This window comes from Protopterus annectens, chromosome 3.part0 (genome assembly GCF_019279795.1).
Source record: "Protopterus annectens isolate FY-2018-M chromosome 3.part0, PAN1.0, whole genome shotgun sequence".
Classification (NCBI taxonomy): Eukaryota; Metazoa; Chordata; order Ceratodontiformes; family Protopteridae; genus Protopterus; species Protopterus annectens.
In genome coordinates, this window is record NC_056731.1 from 1167067823 (window position 1) to 1167084639 (window position 16817).

At 41.0% G+C, this 16817-nt stretch overlaps 1 protein-coding gene across 1 annotated transcript in view; it reads right to left on the reverse strand.

Moving 5' to 3' along the window:
- The window catches only part of CALB1 (calbindin 1), a 304441-nt gene that overhangs the window by 25635 nt on the left and 261989 nt on the right, over positions 1-16817 (reverse strand). The window contains exons 7-9 of the mRNA XM_044065392.1: positions 7977-8032; positions 5703-5742; positions 5561-5614 (exon numbers count right to left, since the gene is read on the reverse strand). Coding sequence (XP_043921327.1) covers positions 5561-5614; positions 5703-5742; positions 7977-8032 — 150 coding nt within the window. The remainder of the gene's footprint in view (positions 1-5560; positions 5615-5702; positions 5743-7976; positions 8033-16817) is intronic.

Sequence of the window (16817 nt, forward strand, 5' to 3'; positions counted from 1 at the left end):
TCCGTCGAGAAAGAGATCTAGATCTCCTTCACTGGAGTCTATCCACTCGGCTCTGGCCTCTCCCTTACTTTCGGAGCGGAGCCATCGGAGCCGATCCTCAAGGTCTTCCAGACTCTCAGACCATGACTTAGAGAGAGTGGTGAGTAGACTGCTGAAATCACAGGCACTGGCCCAGATGCTCCATAGCCCATCTCAGCAGATGACCGCTATTCCACACCCTCCAGAAATTCCTCCTTCGACTCTCTTTCAGAGCTCGGAGCCGGAGATTATTGGTACCGTGACTGTTGGTGCTTCGGAGCCGATACCACCCCTTTTGGCTCCGTCGTCTTCGACTCCTATCTCCTCCTTGAGACCGTCCTTGGAGGGATCCGGTCGTCGGGCTTCCCTGGTCGGTTCCGAGGGGGCGAGTGGCATCGGACCCTTGTCCGACCCCATTCTCCCTCTCGGGGCTTCGGCCTTGGTGAGCTCGGCGCCGACATCTGCTTCGGAGCCTTCCTTTTCGGTGGGGCCGGGGATTCCTGTTTTTTTGGAGCGGGAGCTCTTGGTCCTCCCCGGGAGGGGGGGCCTTCGAGGTGATGAGGAGTGTGCTAGCCCCCGAGCTTAGTCAGCATTCGGTTCCTTTAGCTCCTCCCTCTACGGTGCCTGTAGATGTCTCTTCCCACTCTCTTTCTCCCGGACCCAGAGATCCATTGCCCCAGGTTTCCCCATTGGGAAGAACTTCCTCTTCCGAGGTTTTTCCTGATCCTTCAGGGGAACCCCCGCATAAGGGGACCTGCAAGAGGAAGCACGTAGACTCCCCTGAGTCTACAACATCAGATACCGACTTAGATGAGTCGGAGGGGTCCCCAAGATCCCCCTCTGAGGATGTCTCTTTTTCAGACATCCTTGAACTCCTGAAACAGAGGGGGAACTGGCCCTCCATTAATCCCTCCAAGGATGAGTCGGTATACCTGGAGGCTTTTGGATCTCGACCCTCCACCTCCTGGGTGTCTCCGCCTTTCGACCCCCTCATGGACGTGATAGCTCGAAAGGCGTGGGCATCTCCTGATTCTGTGGAACCAGTCCCCAGGAGGCCTTCTAAAATTTCACGGCCCCCACTGAAAAACAGTTTCTCACTAAAGGTGTCCCGGTTGATGCCATGGTGGTGGCGGCCGCCACCAAGAAGGAACTTGCAGATCCTTCCGTACCAGTCCATCCTCCTAACAAGGAGTCTAGGACCATGGACAGGTATGGTAAGCAGATGTTTTCCTCAACGACCTTTGCTATGCGTTCGCTGAATTATTTATGACACTTCACCCGACTTCAAAGAGATATCCTCAAAGAATTGAGTGAGGTAGTACAGGATCCGTCAGCTGCTGGGGCTCAAGAGAAGATTGCCTCTCAGCTGGGAATCCTAAATTCCATAACTAACTCCTCCATGCGGCTCATTTCTTATGCAGCCGATGGGGCGAGTAGAGCCGCAGGCACAGGAGTGGCTCTCAGACGTCAGTCCTGGATGCGGCTTTGCAATTTTGCAGACCCCTTTAAGGCATCCTTCACAAACTCTCCCTTTGATGGGACAACTTTGTTTGGACCTCAGGTGAAGGACACTTTGACCAGGTGCGAGCAAGACGGCAAGACTCTTTCTGCCATAGGAGTCCGTTTCTCTACCCCTTCTAGACCTTACCCCAAAGGTCAGAAGGGAGGGAAAATGTGGTTCCGAAAATCACAGGGAGTCACGCCTGACGCACGTGGTCAGTTTACCCCCAGAGGCAGAGGGGGTAATAACAACAGATGCCACCCTAGGGGCAGAGGGGGTCCGCAGAACCAGGGCAGCAGACAGCCTCTCTCTGACAAGCCCTCCCAGCATCCCTGAGGTGTTGCCCGACTGCCCACCCTTGGAGGCAGTCGGGGGGAGATTGTTGCTGTACCCAGAAGCCTGGCTTTCCCTCTCTCAAGACAAATGGGTACAGTCGATCATATCCGAGGGTTACAAAATACCTTTCGAGAAAAGCCCCTTCCCTCAAAAAGGTTCCCTTCCAGACGTTCCACCCGGTCTAAGGGAAATTGCAAAGCTAGAGGTTTCAAAGCTTCTAGAGAAAAGGGCCATCCAGCCAGTTCCAACAGATCATTTAGAGTCCGGAATCTACTCAAGGTTCTTTTTGGTTCCCAAAAAGACGGGAGACTGGAGACCAATATTAGACCTCAGCAGGCTAAACAAGTCTGTCAAAAAGGCAAGATTTCGGATGGTCACACTTCAATCGATTTTGCCCTTTCTGGGCAAAAACAACTGGATGTGCTCCATAGACCTTCAAGATGCGTACTATCACATAAAAATCCACTGACACTCCAGAAGGTTTCTCCACTTTCAGCTGGGGACCAGTCATTTTCAATTCAGAGCCCTGCCCTTTGGTCTCACTACAGCCCCCAGAGTGTTCACCAAATGCATGGCAGCGGTCACGGCTCACCTGAGACGTCAAGGATTCCAGGTGTTTCCGTATCTAGACGACTGGCTCCTCTCAGCCACCACCAGGCATCAACTTCTCCAAGCCAGAGATTATACTCTACGTCTCTGCAGTCAGTTAGGAATTTCAGTCAACTTTGAAAAGTCTTCCTTATCGCCTTGCCAATCTATTACCTTTATAGGCGCAGATCTAGACACTACTCGGATGTCAGCAAACCTAACAAACCAAAGAATCCTGGATATCTAAAACCATGTTTGGATCATCCTATCCAGCAAAAAGGTACAAGCCAGGTTGGTCCTGAAAGTGCTAGGCCTTATGGCAGCTGCCATCACACTTCTTCCTCTGGCCCGTTTTTACATGTGTCTCCTACAGTGGATGTTGTTTACCCAATGGTCCTTCCAGCAGTTACTCATGCGTCACAAGATCCTGGTGACACAGACCTGCAAAAGCCATCTATCCTGGTGGACTTCTTCCCCCCTAGTCCATCAGGGCAGACCATTTGTCCCCCCAGCCCCGGTAGCCACGGTCACTTCGGATGCCTCCCTGGTCGGGTGGGGGGGGCATTATCAGGGCAGGATGGTCCATGGTACGTGGCAACTGTTCGAATACCACCTGCATATAAATGTCCTAGAGATGAGAGCAGTGCTTTTAACGTTGCAAGCCCTCAACGACTTTCTTCCCTTAGGAACTATTGCAGTTCACACGGACAACATGTCCGTGGTATGGTACATCAACAAGCAGGGCGGGACCAAGTCCTATCCTTTGGGTCGAGAAGCTCTCAGACTTTGGCAATGGGCGATCTCCTCTCATTGGTTTCTGGTAGCAATGCATATCCCCGGGAAAACCAACATAATAGCGGACAGATTGAGCAGAGCTATACTCATGCCTCATGAGTGGTCTCTCAAACAATCTATAGTGGAGGAGATTTTTCAGGAGTGGGGCTGCCCATGCTGCGACCTTTTTGCTACACCCCAAAACAGCAAATGCCCAGACTTCTTCTCTCTCTTTCCACTTCTGGGCCATCCCCCCAGAGACACTCTAACCCAGGATTGGCCCCGGGGACTTCTTTATGCTTTCCCCCCCTTTTCCGTTAATACCTCAAGTACTCCAGAAAGCTACCGTCTTGAGAGCCAAGCTGATTCTCATTGCCCCATACTGGCCTCAACAAATTTGGTTCCCATTCCTTCATCGCCATCTCTTGGTGCAGCCTTGGCATCTGGACCCAGTTCCAGATCTTCTGACCCACCAGTCAGGTCAACTGCACCGGTCCATTCATTCCCTCAACCTCACCGCTTGGCTGCTCCACTTCCTTCCTTAGCCAGGCTTCCTATGATCTCTAACCCCATTAGAGATATCATAGTAGCTTCTCTAAAGTCCTCTACCAGGAGGATTTACTCTAGCAAATGGAAACGTTTCTCCTTTTGGGCAAAGTCTAAGAACATAGACCCTTTTACTGCCCCTATTCAGTCAGTCTTGGACTTTCTAGCTGAAATTTTTCACTCCGGTTCTTCTTCTTCCACAGTTAAAGTCCAGTTGGCAGCAATCCCGAATTTCCATGTCGGATTTGCAGACCAGAACATTATGTCTCACAAACTTTGTAAAGCCTTTCTCAGAGGGGTGTTCCCTGTTAGGGATCCTCCACCACAGTGGGACCTAAATTTAGTGCTGGCATCCTTGATACTTCCCCCTTTCGAACCAGCTGCTACATGCTCATTAAAATTTCTTTCTTGGAAGACACTTTTTCTAGTTGCTATTACCTTGACTAGGAGAGTGTCTGAACTTCATGCTCTCTGTGTTCATCCCCCTTACTTTGTCTTCCACAAGGATAGAGTATCCTTAAGAACCAATCCATCCTTTTTGCCCAAGGTTGCTTCTAAAACAAATTTAAACCAATCCATTGATCTTCCTGTATTTTTTCCCAATCATTCTAACAGGGCGGAACAAAGATTGCATTACCTAGATGTTCATCGCCAACTCAGATATTACTTGGACAGAACGAAGCAATTTAGGAAGTCTGATCAGCTTTTTCTTTCTTATGCTGAAAATAAGAAAGGTCTCCCTGTTTCTAAAGTGACCTTATCCAGATGGCTGTCTTCCACCATTTCTGACATTTATCAGCTTAGGGGCAAACAACTGATCTCAAAACCTAAAGCACATTCTACAAGAGATCTAGCCACATCTACAGCTTTTCAGGCTAGACTACCCTTAGACACTATTTGTGCAGCAGCCACTTGGGCCACTCCTCATACCTTCGTTTCTCATTACAAATTGGATTTGGCCTCCAGGGACAGGGCAAGTTTTGGTTCCACAGTTCTCAAGAGTCTGTTCCATTGAGCCACCCAGGATAGAGGTGCTAGGGACGCGGTCCCATCCAGCAAGAATGAAGGCGAGATTGACAACTTAACATTTAGAAGTTATGTACCTACCATAACGTTCCATGTTAGTTGTCTTCTCTCGCCTTCTTTCTTGCGTCCCTCCCTCCTGTCCCCCTAGCCTGGACAGACCTTGAACTTCCTTTTTCTCTGGGAGATTGTTCTTCCTTGGACACCAGTTAGCTCTGGACCTTAATTACCTGGGTTCCCCTTACAGCCTTCTCAGGTTAGTTGTTCTTCTTTCCTTTGTGGAAAGATTATGGGCAGTTTTTCCTCTAGATACCAAATGAGATCTGGGTAATCACCGCCTTGCATCATGGGATATGGGGCTGCCTCGAGCTGGTAAAAGTGACTCTCGAGCTTAGCAAGTGCCGAGTCGGAGCCGAGGATCAGCTCCGAACCCATCCAGCAAGAAAGAAGGCGAGAGAAGACAACTAACATGGAACGTTATGGTAGGTACATAACTTCTAATTTTATTAACATGTAGAACATACTACTGAGTACACCTGCCTCCTCAATGAGAATACTTAAAGGAGGGCAAATAATAGCATCCATGCTGCTGTACACCTACTTATACATGTATGCACCCCTGTAGGGTACATTTGTCTGTCATTTCAAGTATCAGTAAAGTAACATGAACCATTTGATATGTCTTATCTATGATAGGTTTCACATGCATAGCCTAAGTCAGGCACAGCAGTTTCAATATAAGTTATTTATTAAATAAGTATTTATAGAACTTACCTGATCATACATCTCAAATACTTTATTAAATTCTTTCCCAGCCATTTTAACTCCCTAGGAAGAAAAAAAAAGTATTTTTTTAATGAAGAACATTTGCAAAATAAATACATTTACAAACTATCTGAAACATGTATTTACCAACCTGAAACTTGAGAAGAAAATTCTCCTGCACTGGAAGTAATCTGTTCAGAATTAAAACATCATTAGCATGAATAAAACATACATTATTGAAAAGTAATAACAAGTTATCAGATTTTCTCATAATAACTTCTTATACCACTACTTTGCTGGGCAGGGGTACATCTATGCATGCCATTAATTCTCACTTTCATCATGAGATCAGTACTTAGCATAAGGTACGTAAATCACTAAATGATACTTAGGTACTGGGTAAAGATGTTACAGAACCAAAGACAGGACAAAGAGTTTTAGTGCAATAAAGAGTAAGTGAGACATTTAAGGTGGTTTCCCCTTGTGCAAATCAAGTGCATTTAAAACAGTAGTGCTAGCAGGTAAAAGTGGGTAGTTCCCATTATAATGAGTTACATTAGTATTCACCTCTTTATGTATGCATTTATATGTATCTCTATGTGTCTGTCTATCTATATCTCATCCAAGTCTTTCTCTCTCTCTCTGTATATATATATATATATATATATATATATATATATATATATATATATATATATATATATATACTATATATATATATATATATATATATATATATATATATATATATATATATACATATGTGTATGTATATATATATATATATATATATATATATATATATATATATATATATATATATATATATATATATATATACACATATATATGGGATCCGGACACATGCTCGACTAGGATATGTCCAAATCACAAAACATTGAACACACAAACACAAAAGCGCTTAACATTGAAAAGCTCTTCCGTGTATGTGTGCCTGTTTCGTAGATCGGACTACAGTGCAGGTAAGGGAAAATTCCCTTTTCTCCACTGTAGTGCGATCTCGGAGTGAGAATATTAAAGTAAGGGGGGTGTGGGGGTGCAGGGGGGGTTCCCTAAAAGTCATCAAACTGATATTTGTTGACTCATAGATCATTGTGTCTCATCATCGATATATTATTCAGTGAAAAAGAGGAATATGAGACTGAGCACCGAGACAAGAAAGAGTTGGACATGCCACTCCTGCAGGGCACATGCCAAATCCCATTCCTGAGTTTTGCAGAAAAGGGAGTCAATGCTTCATACTCAACAAGTTCTGGGTTATTGAATACTGGAACAGGAGGGACATTCTGTGGCCTAAGAAGGAATCAAACACATCAAGGCTTGTGCCATAACAACTAGCCTAATTCAGTGCACTTTTCCTGTAAGCATAATGCAAAGCTGAATGAAGGAAATGAAAACAAAACTATAATTATTATAGTCATAAAGCAGACTGTTAGCTAACAACTTCTTAAAGTATCTCTACTATTGCTCATTTTTATTTACTTGGGTGTGATAAAGCAACTGTTTTACTATATTTCATTTGCGAATGTCCTTTAACAATGCTTGAAAAAATGATATTTTATGAAGGACTGTTAAAGGTTAGTGATCACTCTTGATGACTGAAAGATCTGCAAGACATTTTGATAAAGTACAATAGACTCAAGAATCTACAAGTATTTGAAATATATTGCAATATGCTCTATGTGGCAGAAGCCAGCTTAGGCACTATAAGACAAACCCAGAAAATGTGAAATACGTTGGATTCAGAAGGCTTATACCTGATTATCAAAATATCACAAATGAAACTGGTGACATGAAATTGTGACAGGTGCTTGGGCTTTTGTGCTGCATGTTCCATGTATGGACTGCAATGTGCACTCTGTACAAATGGAAAATGAGTCCACGTATCCACTCTTTCTCCCACTGCTCAGTGTGAGTCATTTGTTATAACATCGTGTGGATTTATGAATTCCACATCCAGCATAAAACTGAGACAATTAACTATGTTTCTCTTCTAATCATTAGTTTCTACTTTTCACATGTAGTGTTCTTTTCTTGTTTTCTTTTCTTTTTTGCTTCATTATCTATGACCTTAGTTATTATCATGCAAGTAAAAGCAAATGCAGGAAAAGGATAAACACATACTTCAGATCTAAACTTTTGTTGTTAACTGGTTGTGTCCATTAAAATAAAGCTAAAGCCTGATCAGGGCTGCACTATAGATTGGACAGTGTTAGCACTCGGAGTAGTGAATGCAGGTCATTATGTCAATCTAACCTCGACCCCCCCCAGTAGGAACAGGAGCTGTTTGCATAAGAGATATTTCTCAAATGGTATCAAACTGCATGATTCATTAACAAAACACTGTGTAAGAAATTGAGACAAAAAAAATGTAGATACTTAAAAACTGCAGTTTTAAACTTACCTTGCCATTTCTGTCAGTCCAAGCTTCCCATCATTGTTTGTATCAAATATCCTGAGCTGAAATATAGAATATTCATGTAAGTGCTGATATTAGTGACTTAATCTGATGATTTGAGGCTTGTATACATATGTATATGTATGCATTTATTGATACAGAAGTGATCATGTGCATATGAGCATGCACATTGGGGCACACACTCACACGCACACAAACACGCGCACACACACACACACACACACACACACACACACACACACACACACACACACACACACACACACACACACACACGCCCATGCATGAACACACAAACACACAATTCAAGCTATCATAGGAACAGTTGTGGTGGAGAACTCTTGGCATTAATCTAGCAACATGAAAACCTGAGCTTTAAATAGATCATTTTTCATACTCATTCACCAGCTCAAAGTAGGTTCCATTGTTTCATATTTTCTGCAATCCTCCCTTTCTATATAATTATGTTACAAGGGATTTCTGTTCCTTGGACTTCCTTTACATACTTGGCTGCATAAGACCCTATTTTCTCTTATTTAAGTTAACCTTTTTGTTTTCATTGTTTCCCCAAGGACATACGGAGATGTGCTGGCTGGCTGAATTATCCTCTGATATGTATGCAAGCTGTCAGAAAACAAAGAACAATTCTATATTTATAAAAAGTGTCATCCATAATAAAAAATATATATATTTATATTAAAAGGCAATATTTAATACTAGCTGACCCACCAACATGCACATACAGTATGACTGGCTCAGGAAGTAGCACAGTTGTCTATGATGCCAGAAAGATTATAAGGTCCTAGGTTCTATCCCCATACCAACTGCTTGGATTGATGTTCTAGTACTGACATGCAATGCAACATGATGGAGGAGCTGGAGTCTGTAGATGCCATACTTTAGATGAGATATTAAGCTATGTTGTTTGAATATGGTACTTATTTTAAAGGGAATTTCTTACTGGTGTCTTGATTAAATTTCCTCTAATTTCTATACATCTTGCGTTTTCTGTGAAATCAGGCCACTGGCCTAGTAGGATCAATTCAGTCAATCCAGTCAAGAAAACATAAGTGAAACAAAAGGTACTTATGTATTATCGCAACCAGATTTTCATGGTTGCGAAATGCACATACCTCCAGAGATATGAGTGCATGAAACAGTTCAAACTGTTATTCTAAGTCCTTAGTACTGCCAAAAAATATTTTATTACTTTTAGAAACAGGAAAAGTTAAGAAATCCTGTTCCTGTTTTGCGTGCATTACAGACGCATGCTTGTGTTATTACAGCTGCTATCGTACTGTCAGTCGGATTATTTTGACTTTGTAGAAGGCATTCTTCAGAGAAGGAAAAAACAGTCACAGAGAAATTGTTTTTGGTAAACTTTTTTATTTATAACCATTCTTTTAAGCGATCTTGAAAAGAACCACTGCATTCTTAATGGTTTTAAATTATGAGGGATCATAGGTTCATAGGTAGGTACTAGGCTATCGGCCCAAGGGCCAATGTAAGCCTAGCTAGCAAGGTACCATAGCTTACGCCATCCAAGAAAGTTATTTTCCTGTGCCACTGTCCAGCAGAGACACAGAAGTGATCCTCGGGGTGTATTTCCCATTTCCCATCCACTCATCAAGATTTTTCTTGAAGAGTGCTAAGGAGGAACTTTGCTTGACATAGATGGGTAGCTTGTTCCAGAGTATAGGAAGTCTCTGGGACAGGAATCTATCCCTCCAGCATGTCCTGTTTATTGTGGTGACAAGGTTTAGGTCCTTAGAGTGTGTAGCTTGGAGGGACTGGGATTTCTTTAGGTGTAGCATGTCCAACAGCTCTGGGTTTGACATAGCTTTATATGTTAGGCAGAGATCACCTCGGAGTAGGCGATATGCTATGGAGTAAAGCTGGAGTTTTTTGAGGCGGTCAGTGTAGGGCATTTGTTTGAGGCCAGTAATCCTCTTTGTGAGGTACTTCTGTGGCATTTCCAGCTGCTGCAGATGTCTTGTGAGGTACATTCCAAAAGGGGCATTATACTCTATAATGGGTCTAATGAGTGACGAGTAGAGGGGAACAATGACCTAGGGGAACAATGACCTCTTTTTTCCTGGATGAGAACCCTTTTATGATGAGGTGTGCCATGTAGAAGGACTTCCTGACTACTGTGGCGATGTGACTATCAAAGGAGAGACTACTGTCCACCTGGGTCCCAAGGTCTCTTATCACGCATGCGGTGTTAAGTAGATTGCTGCCTATGCGGTAGTTCATGGGTACAGAGTTTTTACCAAAGGGGATGACACTGCACTTTTTGGCATTGAGCTTGAGGCCATGGCTCTGACACCAGGCATCTGTCTCAGTGAGGCTCTTCTGTAGGATGTCCACATCATTTGGGGACTTCACTATGGCTTGGGTGGCTGATGTTGACAGCTGATTCTGTAGTCATTTTGTTTTGCTTTGTGAAGGGGGTATGTTCTGATTAAGACACATTCTTCTACAACGATCATTGATTTTATTAATGGTGCAATGATGTGGATTGCTCATTCAGTGGTTGTATTAGTTTCTAGTGTAAATAACAGCACTTTGACAACATTTGTTACCACGAGAAAGAAAAGTTCAGCAGGCAGACTTGAAATAACAGAAATGCTGGCAGTAAGGTGCAGACAGAAACATGAGCACTATGTTTTTTACATTTTATTGATATCACTACATGAAAAAATAACTCTTGTGTTACAAGAACACATATTATACAACATTTCTACAACATTCATGACCATATTTCATGATCGTTAAGCAACGGCTATTGCTGTTAAAAACCTGGTTACGATAATACGTAAGTACCAAACAAAAATACAGGCAATATGTCTATTACTAGTATTAGTGACCCAGGTTCAGGAACAGGTCTGTAAGAGAGAAGGTTCAGTAGAGTGCAGAAGGCTCTAACATCCTGAGGTACTCTTTCTTCTCTAGGTGAGGAGTTACAGGTGCCAGTGGTAATGAATGTTTTACCTACTCTGTGGATAGAACAGCAATCGTGAGTTGGACTTATTTACATTGCAGCATATCCGGTTCCATTTAAAACTCATTACAAAACTTGGCATGGCATAGTATGACAGAATGATGGTGGTCTCCATCTTGCCCCCTTCTCATTTTCTCACATTTGCTCATGGCAACATATTTGGCTTCTCAGCCATCTTTTAGAATGTGAGTGGTCACAACCTACAGACTTATCCTAGGATAAACCAGGGATGAGTCTTGTTGGAAAAAAATCCCAAGAACAAAGCAAAAAGATAGGTGAGATGACTGGCCTATGATGGTAAGCCATAAATGCACTGCAATTAGCATTAGAAATTAACTCATTACATCCAAGTGATGCTTCCAGGTGCATCTGTAATTTACTCCTACTAACGCCTCTAGGTGTCAAATATTGCTTGCTCATATTTGCATCAATAATTCCAAAACCATGCTATGTACAGGGTTTTAAAAGATTTTATCTTAAAGCTTACACAATGGCAAACTCTGCTGCATTAATATTTGACTTCTGTCTAATGTAGGTAAATATATATTAACTGTTGTTTTTATGATATTAATTTATATAGATACAATTTTCACATTTTTCTAAATATCTCAACAACCAAATAACACAGACAGGACTCCTTAGCCTCATATGGAAGCTCTCAGCTAGATGAATAAAATTCTGCTAAGAGTATATATATAACTTGAGTGTTTGCTGAGATATTGTAAGTTGTTTGCAAAATATTACAAATGTGATAGTTATTGTGCTTACTGCAACTTATAAAATTCAGTTTAAGACCTAGAATCTAAAGAATACTACCATAATAATAGTTTGCACTGGAGTCTACATTTTACATTTCTTTCATAACCCCTATGGTTCCAGAGATATGAATATTTTTTTTTGAAATGTGAGGATATAATTTGATTCTGACAAAAAACTTAGGCTCCGCCCATTGGAAGTTACAGTGCAAACGTCTTGACCTCCATTGGTGTGAATGATTTAAATAAACAAAACAACATCTGTAAGCTAATTGAAAGCTAACTGCATTTAAATAGCACATGTCACTCAACATGGGGACAACATCAGAAATTGTCCACAGAGCAAAAGTATTATTAAATCATTCATGATTTGTGTTCCTTATTCCAGGTTACCTACCCTTACAGTCCCCACTAGCTTGTCCTTTATTTCCCTTTCTAACTTTTAAAAACATCTCTGCATGTAGCACTACTATATCCAGTATTGAGTAGTTACAAGAGTTACTGACACAACAAACTTCAGTCCAAGAAAGGCTCATTAATATCCAGGGATTTGTTATGGCTAGACTTGTATAGGCCCTAGGGCCGATAGTCTAGTACCAACCTATGAACCTATGAAGTTATCACTGCTACTACCATGTGCTCATAGCTTCAGTAAGAGTATGCAAATTATACAGGAAATGCAATACATGAAGGTGCCAGTGATTGGTGATTACTGATAATGTTACTCTATGAAGAACTGCCTCTGCAGCTGTTCTCATGTATATACATCAGGCATTATCCAACATGATGACTGCTTTGTGCCTGTTTAGTGATAGGTGCATTACTGGGGCAGCAGTATATTGAAAGTCACAAATGCATTTTGTGATGCATGTAACTCAGAGTAGTAAAACTTTAAGATGATTTTTATGTAACATAAATGGAGAAAGAGGATTGGAGCCCTACACAAAATGCATGTATTTATTATTAATTGACATTTGTTTACCAGGAATGTCCAGCTGGGTAAGTGCCTGTTTTCAGTGGAGGCCCTGGGAGAAAAGCTCCAGTGTATTACAAAAACATTTTAAGAACAAAAATTTTATAATCTTCACAAATAATACAAAAACATCAGTTTAAATAATAACACCAAATTAGACATAATGATTTAATATTTAGAGAAATTTTAACTAGTTTAGAGAGAAATTAAAGGGGAAGTTAGTATAATACAAACATGAATTGCAATATGAAGTGGGAGAAAAAAAAACAGGGTTATTGCATATTTAGAATGACACTTAGGGGAGAGAAACTGATTGATGTATGGAAGTGAGTAAAGAAGGGAGAACAGGGAGGTGTAAGGTATGAACAGGTACTTGCTGATATTTAGGGATATAGTTTATCCAGGGGTTGAACAAGAACAGCGACATATTTTTGCTAGGAAGTCTTCCAGAATAGCTTTAAATGACTGGATTGAAGGTATTTACCTGATGGATACATCTAAGGAATTCCGAGCCTTAGCAACATGATATGAGTACAGATAAGGTCCAGCAGATTTGATAGGTTTGTGGACAGAGAGGAGTTTTGTTCACTGGATCATAATGATTGATTGGGAACGTAGTTGTGTGGGACATGCAGATGTATGCTGAATAATTTTATAGGAGGTAAGAAGCTGTGTATGTGTAAATTGATGGGGAAGTTCTTATGAATTTAGGCTTTTTAGTACTATACAGTGTTGGGTTCTGAGACGGGTATTTGCTGCAAATTTAGCAACTTAATTGTGACATTGTTCAAGTTTTGTTTTTTATGATGCCCAGAAATTAGTAAGGATGGGATCACTATGAAGTAGCAAGAAGGTCAGTAACAGCAAGTGTAGTTGTATTGTTGAGATTGAGGTTTTGTCTCTGCAAAGTATCCCTAGTTTATGGGGAGTTTTTTATGCAATTTTGTATACACAGGTCAAACTTAAGATGATATTCCACTATCACCCCTAATAATTTGCAATGAAGAGTGACTTCAGTAGTTGTATTGTCCAGAGAGAGGATTTTAAATTGTGTTTTTTTTTCATGAAAGAGGGATTTGGGAAAACATTAGTAGTTTGTTTTGGAATGAGTATGAGTTTTGAGATACAAAGCCATGTTTCAGTGGTTGTTAAGCTTCCTGAATTATTTTTTCAAGATGTGCCAAGTTGTCAGATGTACATATGTGTGTGTAGTCATCTAAGTATTTTATTATGGAGATCTGTTGCGTGGATGTGTGGAGGGTGGTAGTGAGAATGGTAAAGAGGAGAAGGAAACAAAAGACAGAGACCTGTGGTACACCCGTGGTGACTGGAAGGTACGAAGAGAGGTTGGAGTGCCATTTTACTGACCGATACTGACTGATACCTATTGGATAGGTAGCTTTTGAACCACAGGAGGTTGGGCTGAGATAGACCATGTGAGGACATCTGAAGAGGAGGTTTGGTGTGACAAACTGTGTCAAGGCTTTAGGCAAGTCTAAAAATAAGGAATAGACTAGTTTGCCTTTATCTTTTGCTTTATTGACAGTATCTATAAAGGTTAGAAGTTCACGTGTTAGTATTGTGGGACAGACAGAATCCGTGTTGTGTGGGTGATAGTTCTTCTTAGAAAATAGTTTAGCAATTGTTTTTGTATACATTTTTCAAGTATTTTGGAGAGGAGAGATAAGATTGCTATAGGTATAAAATTAGTATCCTCTATATCAAGTCCAGAATATTAGCTAGTGCTAGCGAAATACATCTCAACTGCTGTGATTTAAGCATAGTGGCTCCTTAGTGAAATCTCGGTGCTTGTAAAGCTGAATGCCAACAGAGTGAAAAAAAAGACCAAAACTGCAGGAGAAAAGTGAATCTTGAACATTGGTCCTTTAAATGTTTTTTCGAAAGGTGTAAGCTCCCCTCACACCTGATGTGGCAGGCAAGCCCTACCACACCCTCAGACTTATATATATATACCAACTCCAAGATTGCCATACTTCAGAGAAAATGAAGTTTTCCAAGAAATGGCCATCTTGGAATTGGTATATACGTCTGTTTTTTCAGCCATTCAGTCTCTGTATTTTGGGACTTGTTCATGCGGATCCCAACTTTTCAACTAGTTACCAAGCATTGTACTTTGATTTTTTGGCCTGAGATATAAACCTGCTCTTTAAGGATTTACTGATTTTCTTCATAATGTTCCACCTCTTTAACTGTATATACATTATTAAATACTGATCATAAGCCTATACAAAGATTCCTTATTAGTAACTCATATGGCCAACCATTTTGAAAAATCAGAAATGCTTCTCGTGACTTTTAATGGTGAAAGATTAAGCGGTATGGTTAGGTAAGTACCACTGTGTTAACAGCTTATATGGCCAACCATTTTGAAAAATCAGAAATGCTTCTCGTGACTTTTAATGGTGAAAGATTAAGCGGTATGGTTAGGTAAGTACCACTGTGTTAACAGCTTTCAACTGTCCAGAATTTTGCAGAATATCCATGTTTTTGCTTCCTATTTTAGTCCTGTCCTCCATTAAATTTTTGAATTTTTGACTGGTAAGTCACAGAGGATTACAGTCAGTAATGTCAGACATTACAGTTTAGTGCTTCTTCGTGCTCAGAAAATGCACTTTGATGCAAAATTTGTTGTTGTTTTAACCTTTTAAGTGGAACAGTGTAGTATTTAAAAATTGTTCCTCATTTTGGGCTTTTCTCTCCCTGTTAGTTTTTGCTCTGACCTGAATACCTGAGCAAATATCTTTAGGAGATATGTGGTCAGGCTGAAATGTAGTTAGTTGCTGTCTTAGTGAATAATTTGTCAGATAAGTGCTAATGATAACAACATTTTCATTGTGTCCCTTTTTAAAAAGTTCTTATCTGTCTACTCCTGCAGATGGTATCAGAAGGGAGAGGATTAGCATTATAACGCATTCCAATAAAACAGAAAACAGGAAAAACACATAAACATAACAAAACTCTTTGTATAAACACAGAAACCACCTTACTCTGGTATAGCGGACATGCTTAAAGAATACAAAATTGAAGAGAATGGTCCCTACGATTTCTTTTAAAGAGAAGACGGGACTATGGATCACCCTTCCATTTTCTGTTTTCCTACTTCTGTATAGCACCCTCTAACGTGGTGAATCATGAAATGCTTCTACTTTGCTATACCCTTGGTTTTGTGCTGCATATAAGACTAACATTTAGTCATGGGTTTCCTCCGGGTACTCCAGTTTCCTTCCACATCCCAAAGACATGCTGTAGGTGGATTGGACACTCTAAATTGGCCCTAGGTGTGAGTGAGTGCGTGCGTGTGTGCCTTCTGTGGAAGGTTGGGCACTGGGCTGGCAACTTGACACTGTAAAACTCTGCTGCCAATCATGAATGGACAGGTGATCCACTGTGACGACTCCTAACCGGGAAAAGCCAAAAGAAGAAGAAGATTAACATTTAGTATAGTCTATCAGTGATTGTAACTTAATTTGTTATTTTTTTTACATTATTTTGCTGTCATTTTTCTCATTGTAATTCCTTGCATCCCCATTTCAGTAATTGGTGCTTCTGTACCTACGTATAACAGAAGTATGCTTGATATATATATTTCCACTTTATAATCTGGGAATACTGAAATCTCGAATTTCAGTATCCCTAGACCATAAAGTAAAATTCTTAAAATCGCGCAACTCCATAAACGGGAATCCAAAAATATCAAATTCACGGTTATGGTGTTCCGGTATTTGACGTGGGATGTAGTGTGTGCAGTATGTACCGTCAAGTGTGTGGATTTAGCTGGTATGTAAGGTAAGTGAGTATTTTGTTAGGGTTTTACGTATGTGTTTGAGTGTATGTGAGTGTGTTAGGAAGTTTTATATGTGGGTTAGGGTAGGCAGGTAAAAGTATGAGTGTTTAAGTGTCGAAAGTGGTGGTGTTTGTATATTTGTGATGTGTGTGTGTATGTGAGGGTACTGTATAGTGTCAAGTGGTGAGTTTGCTGTCTTTTCCTCTTTGGTGCAATCGCGGAGTTAGTATATATAAGTGGGGGGATATGGGGGGCGCAGGGGGGCTTATATGTCATGCAGGTTTGCTGA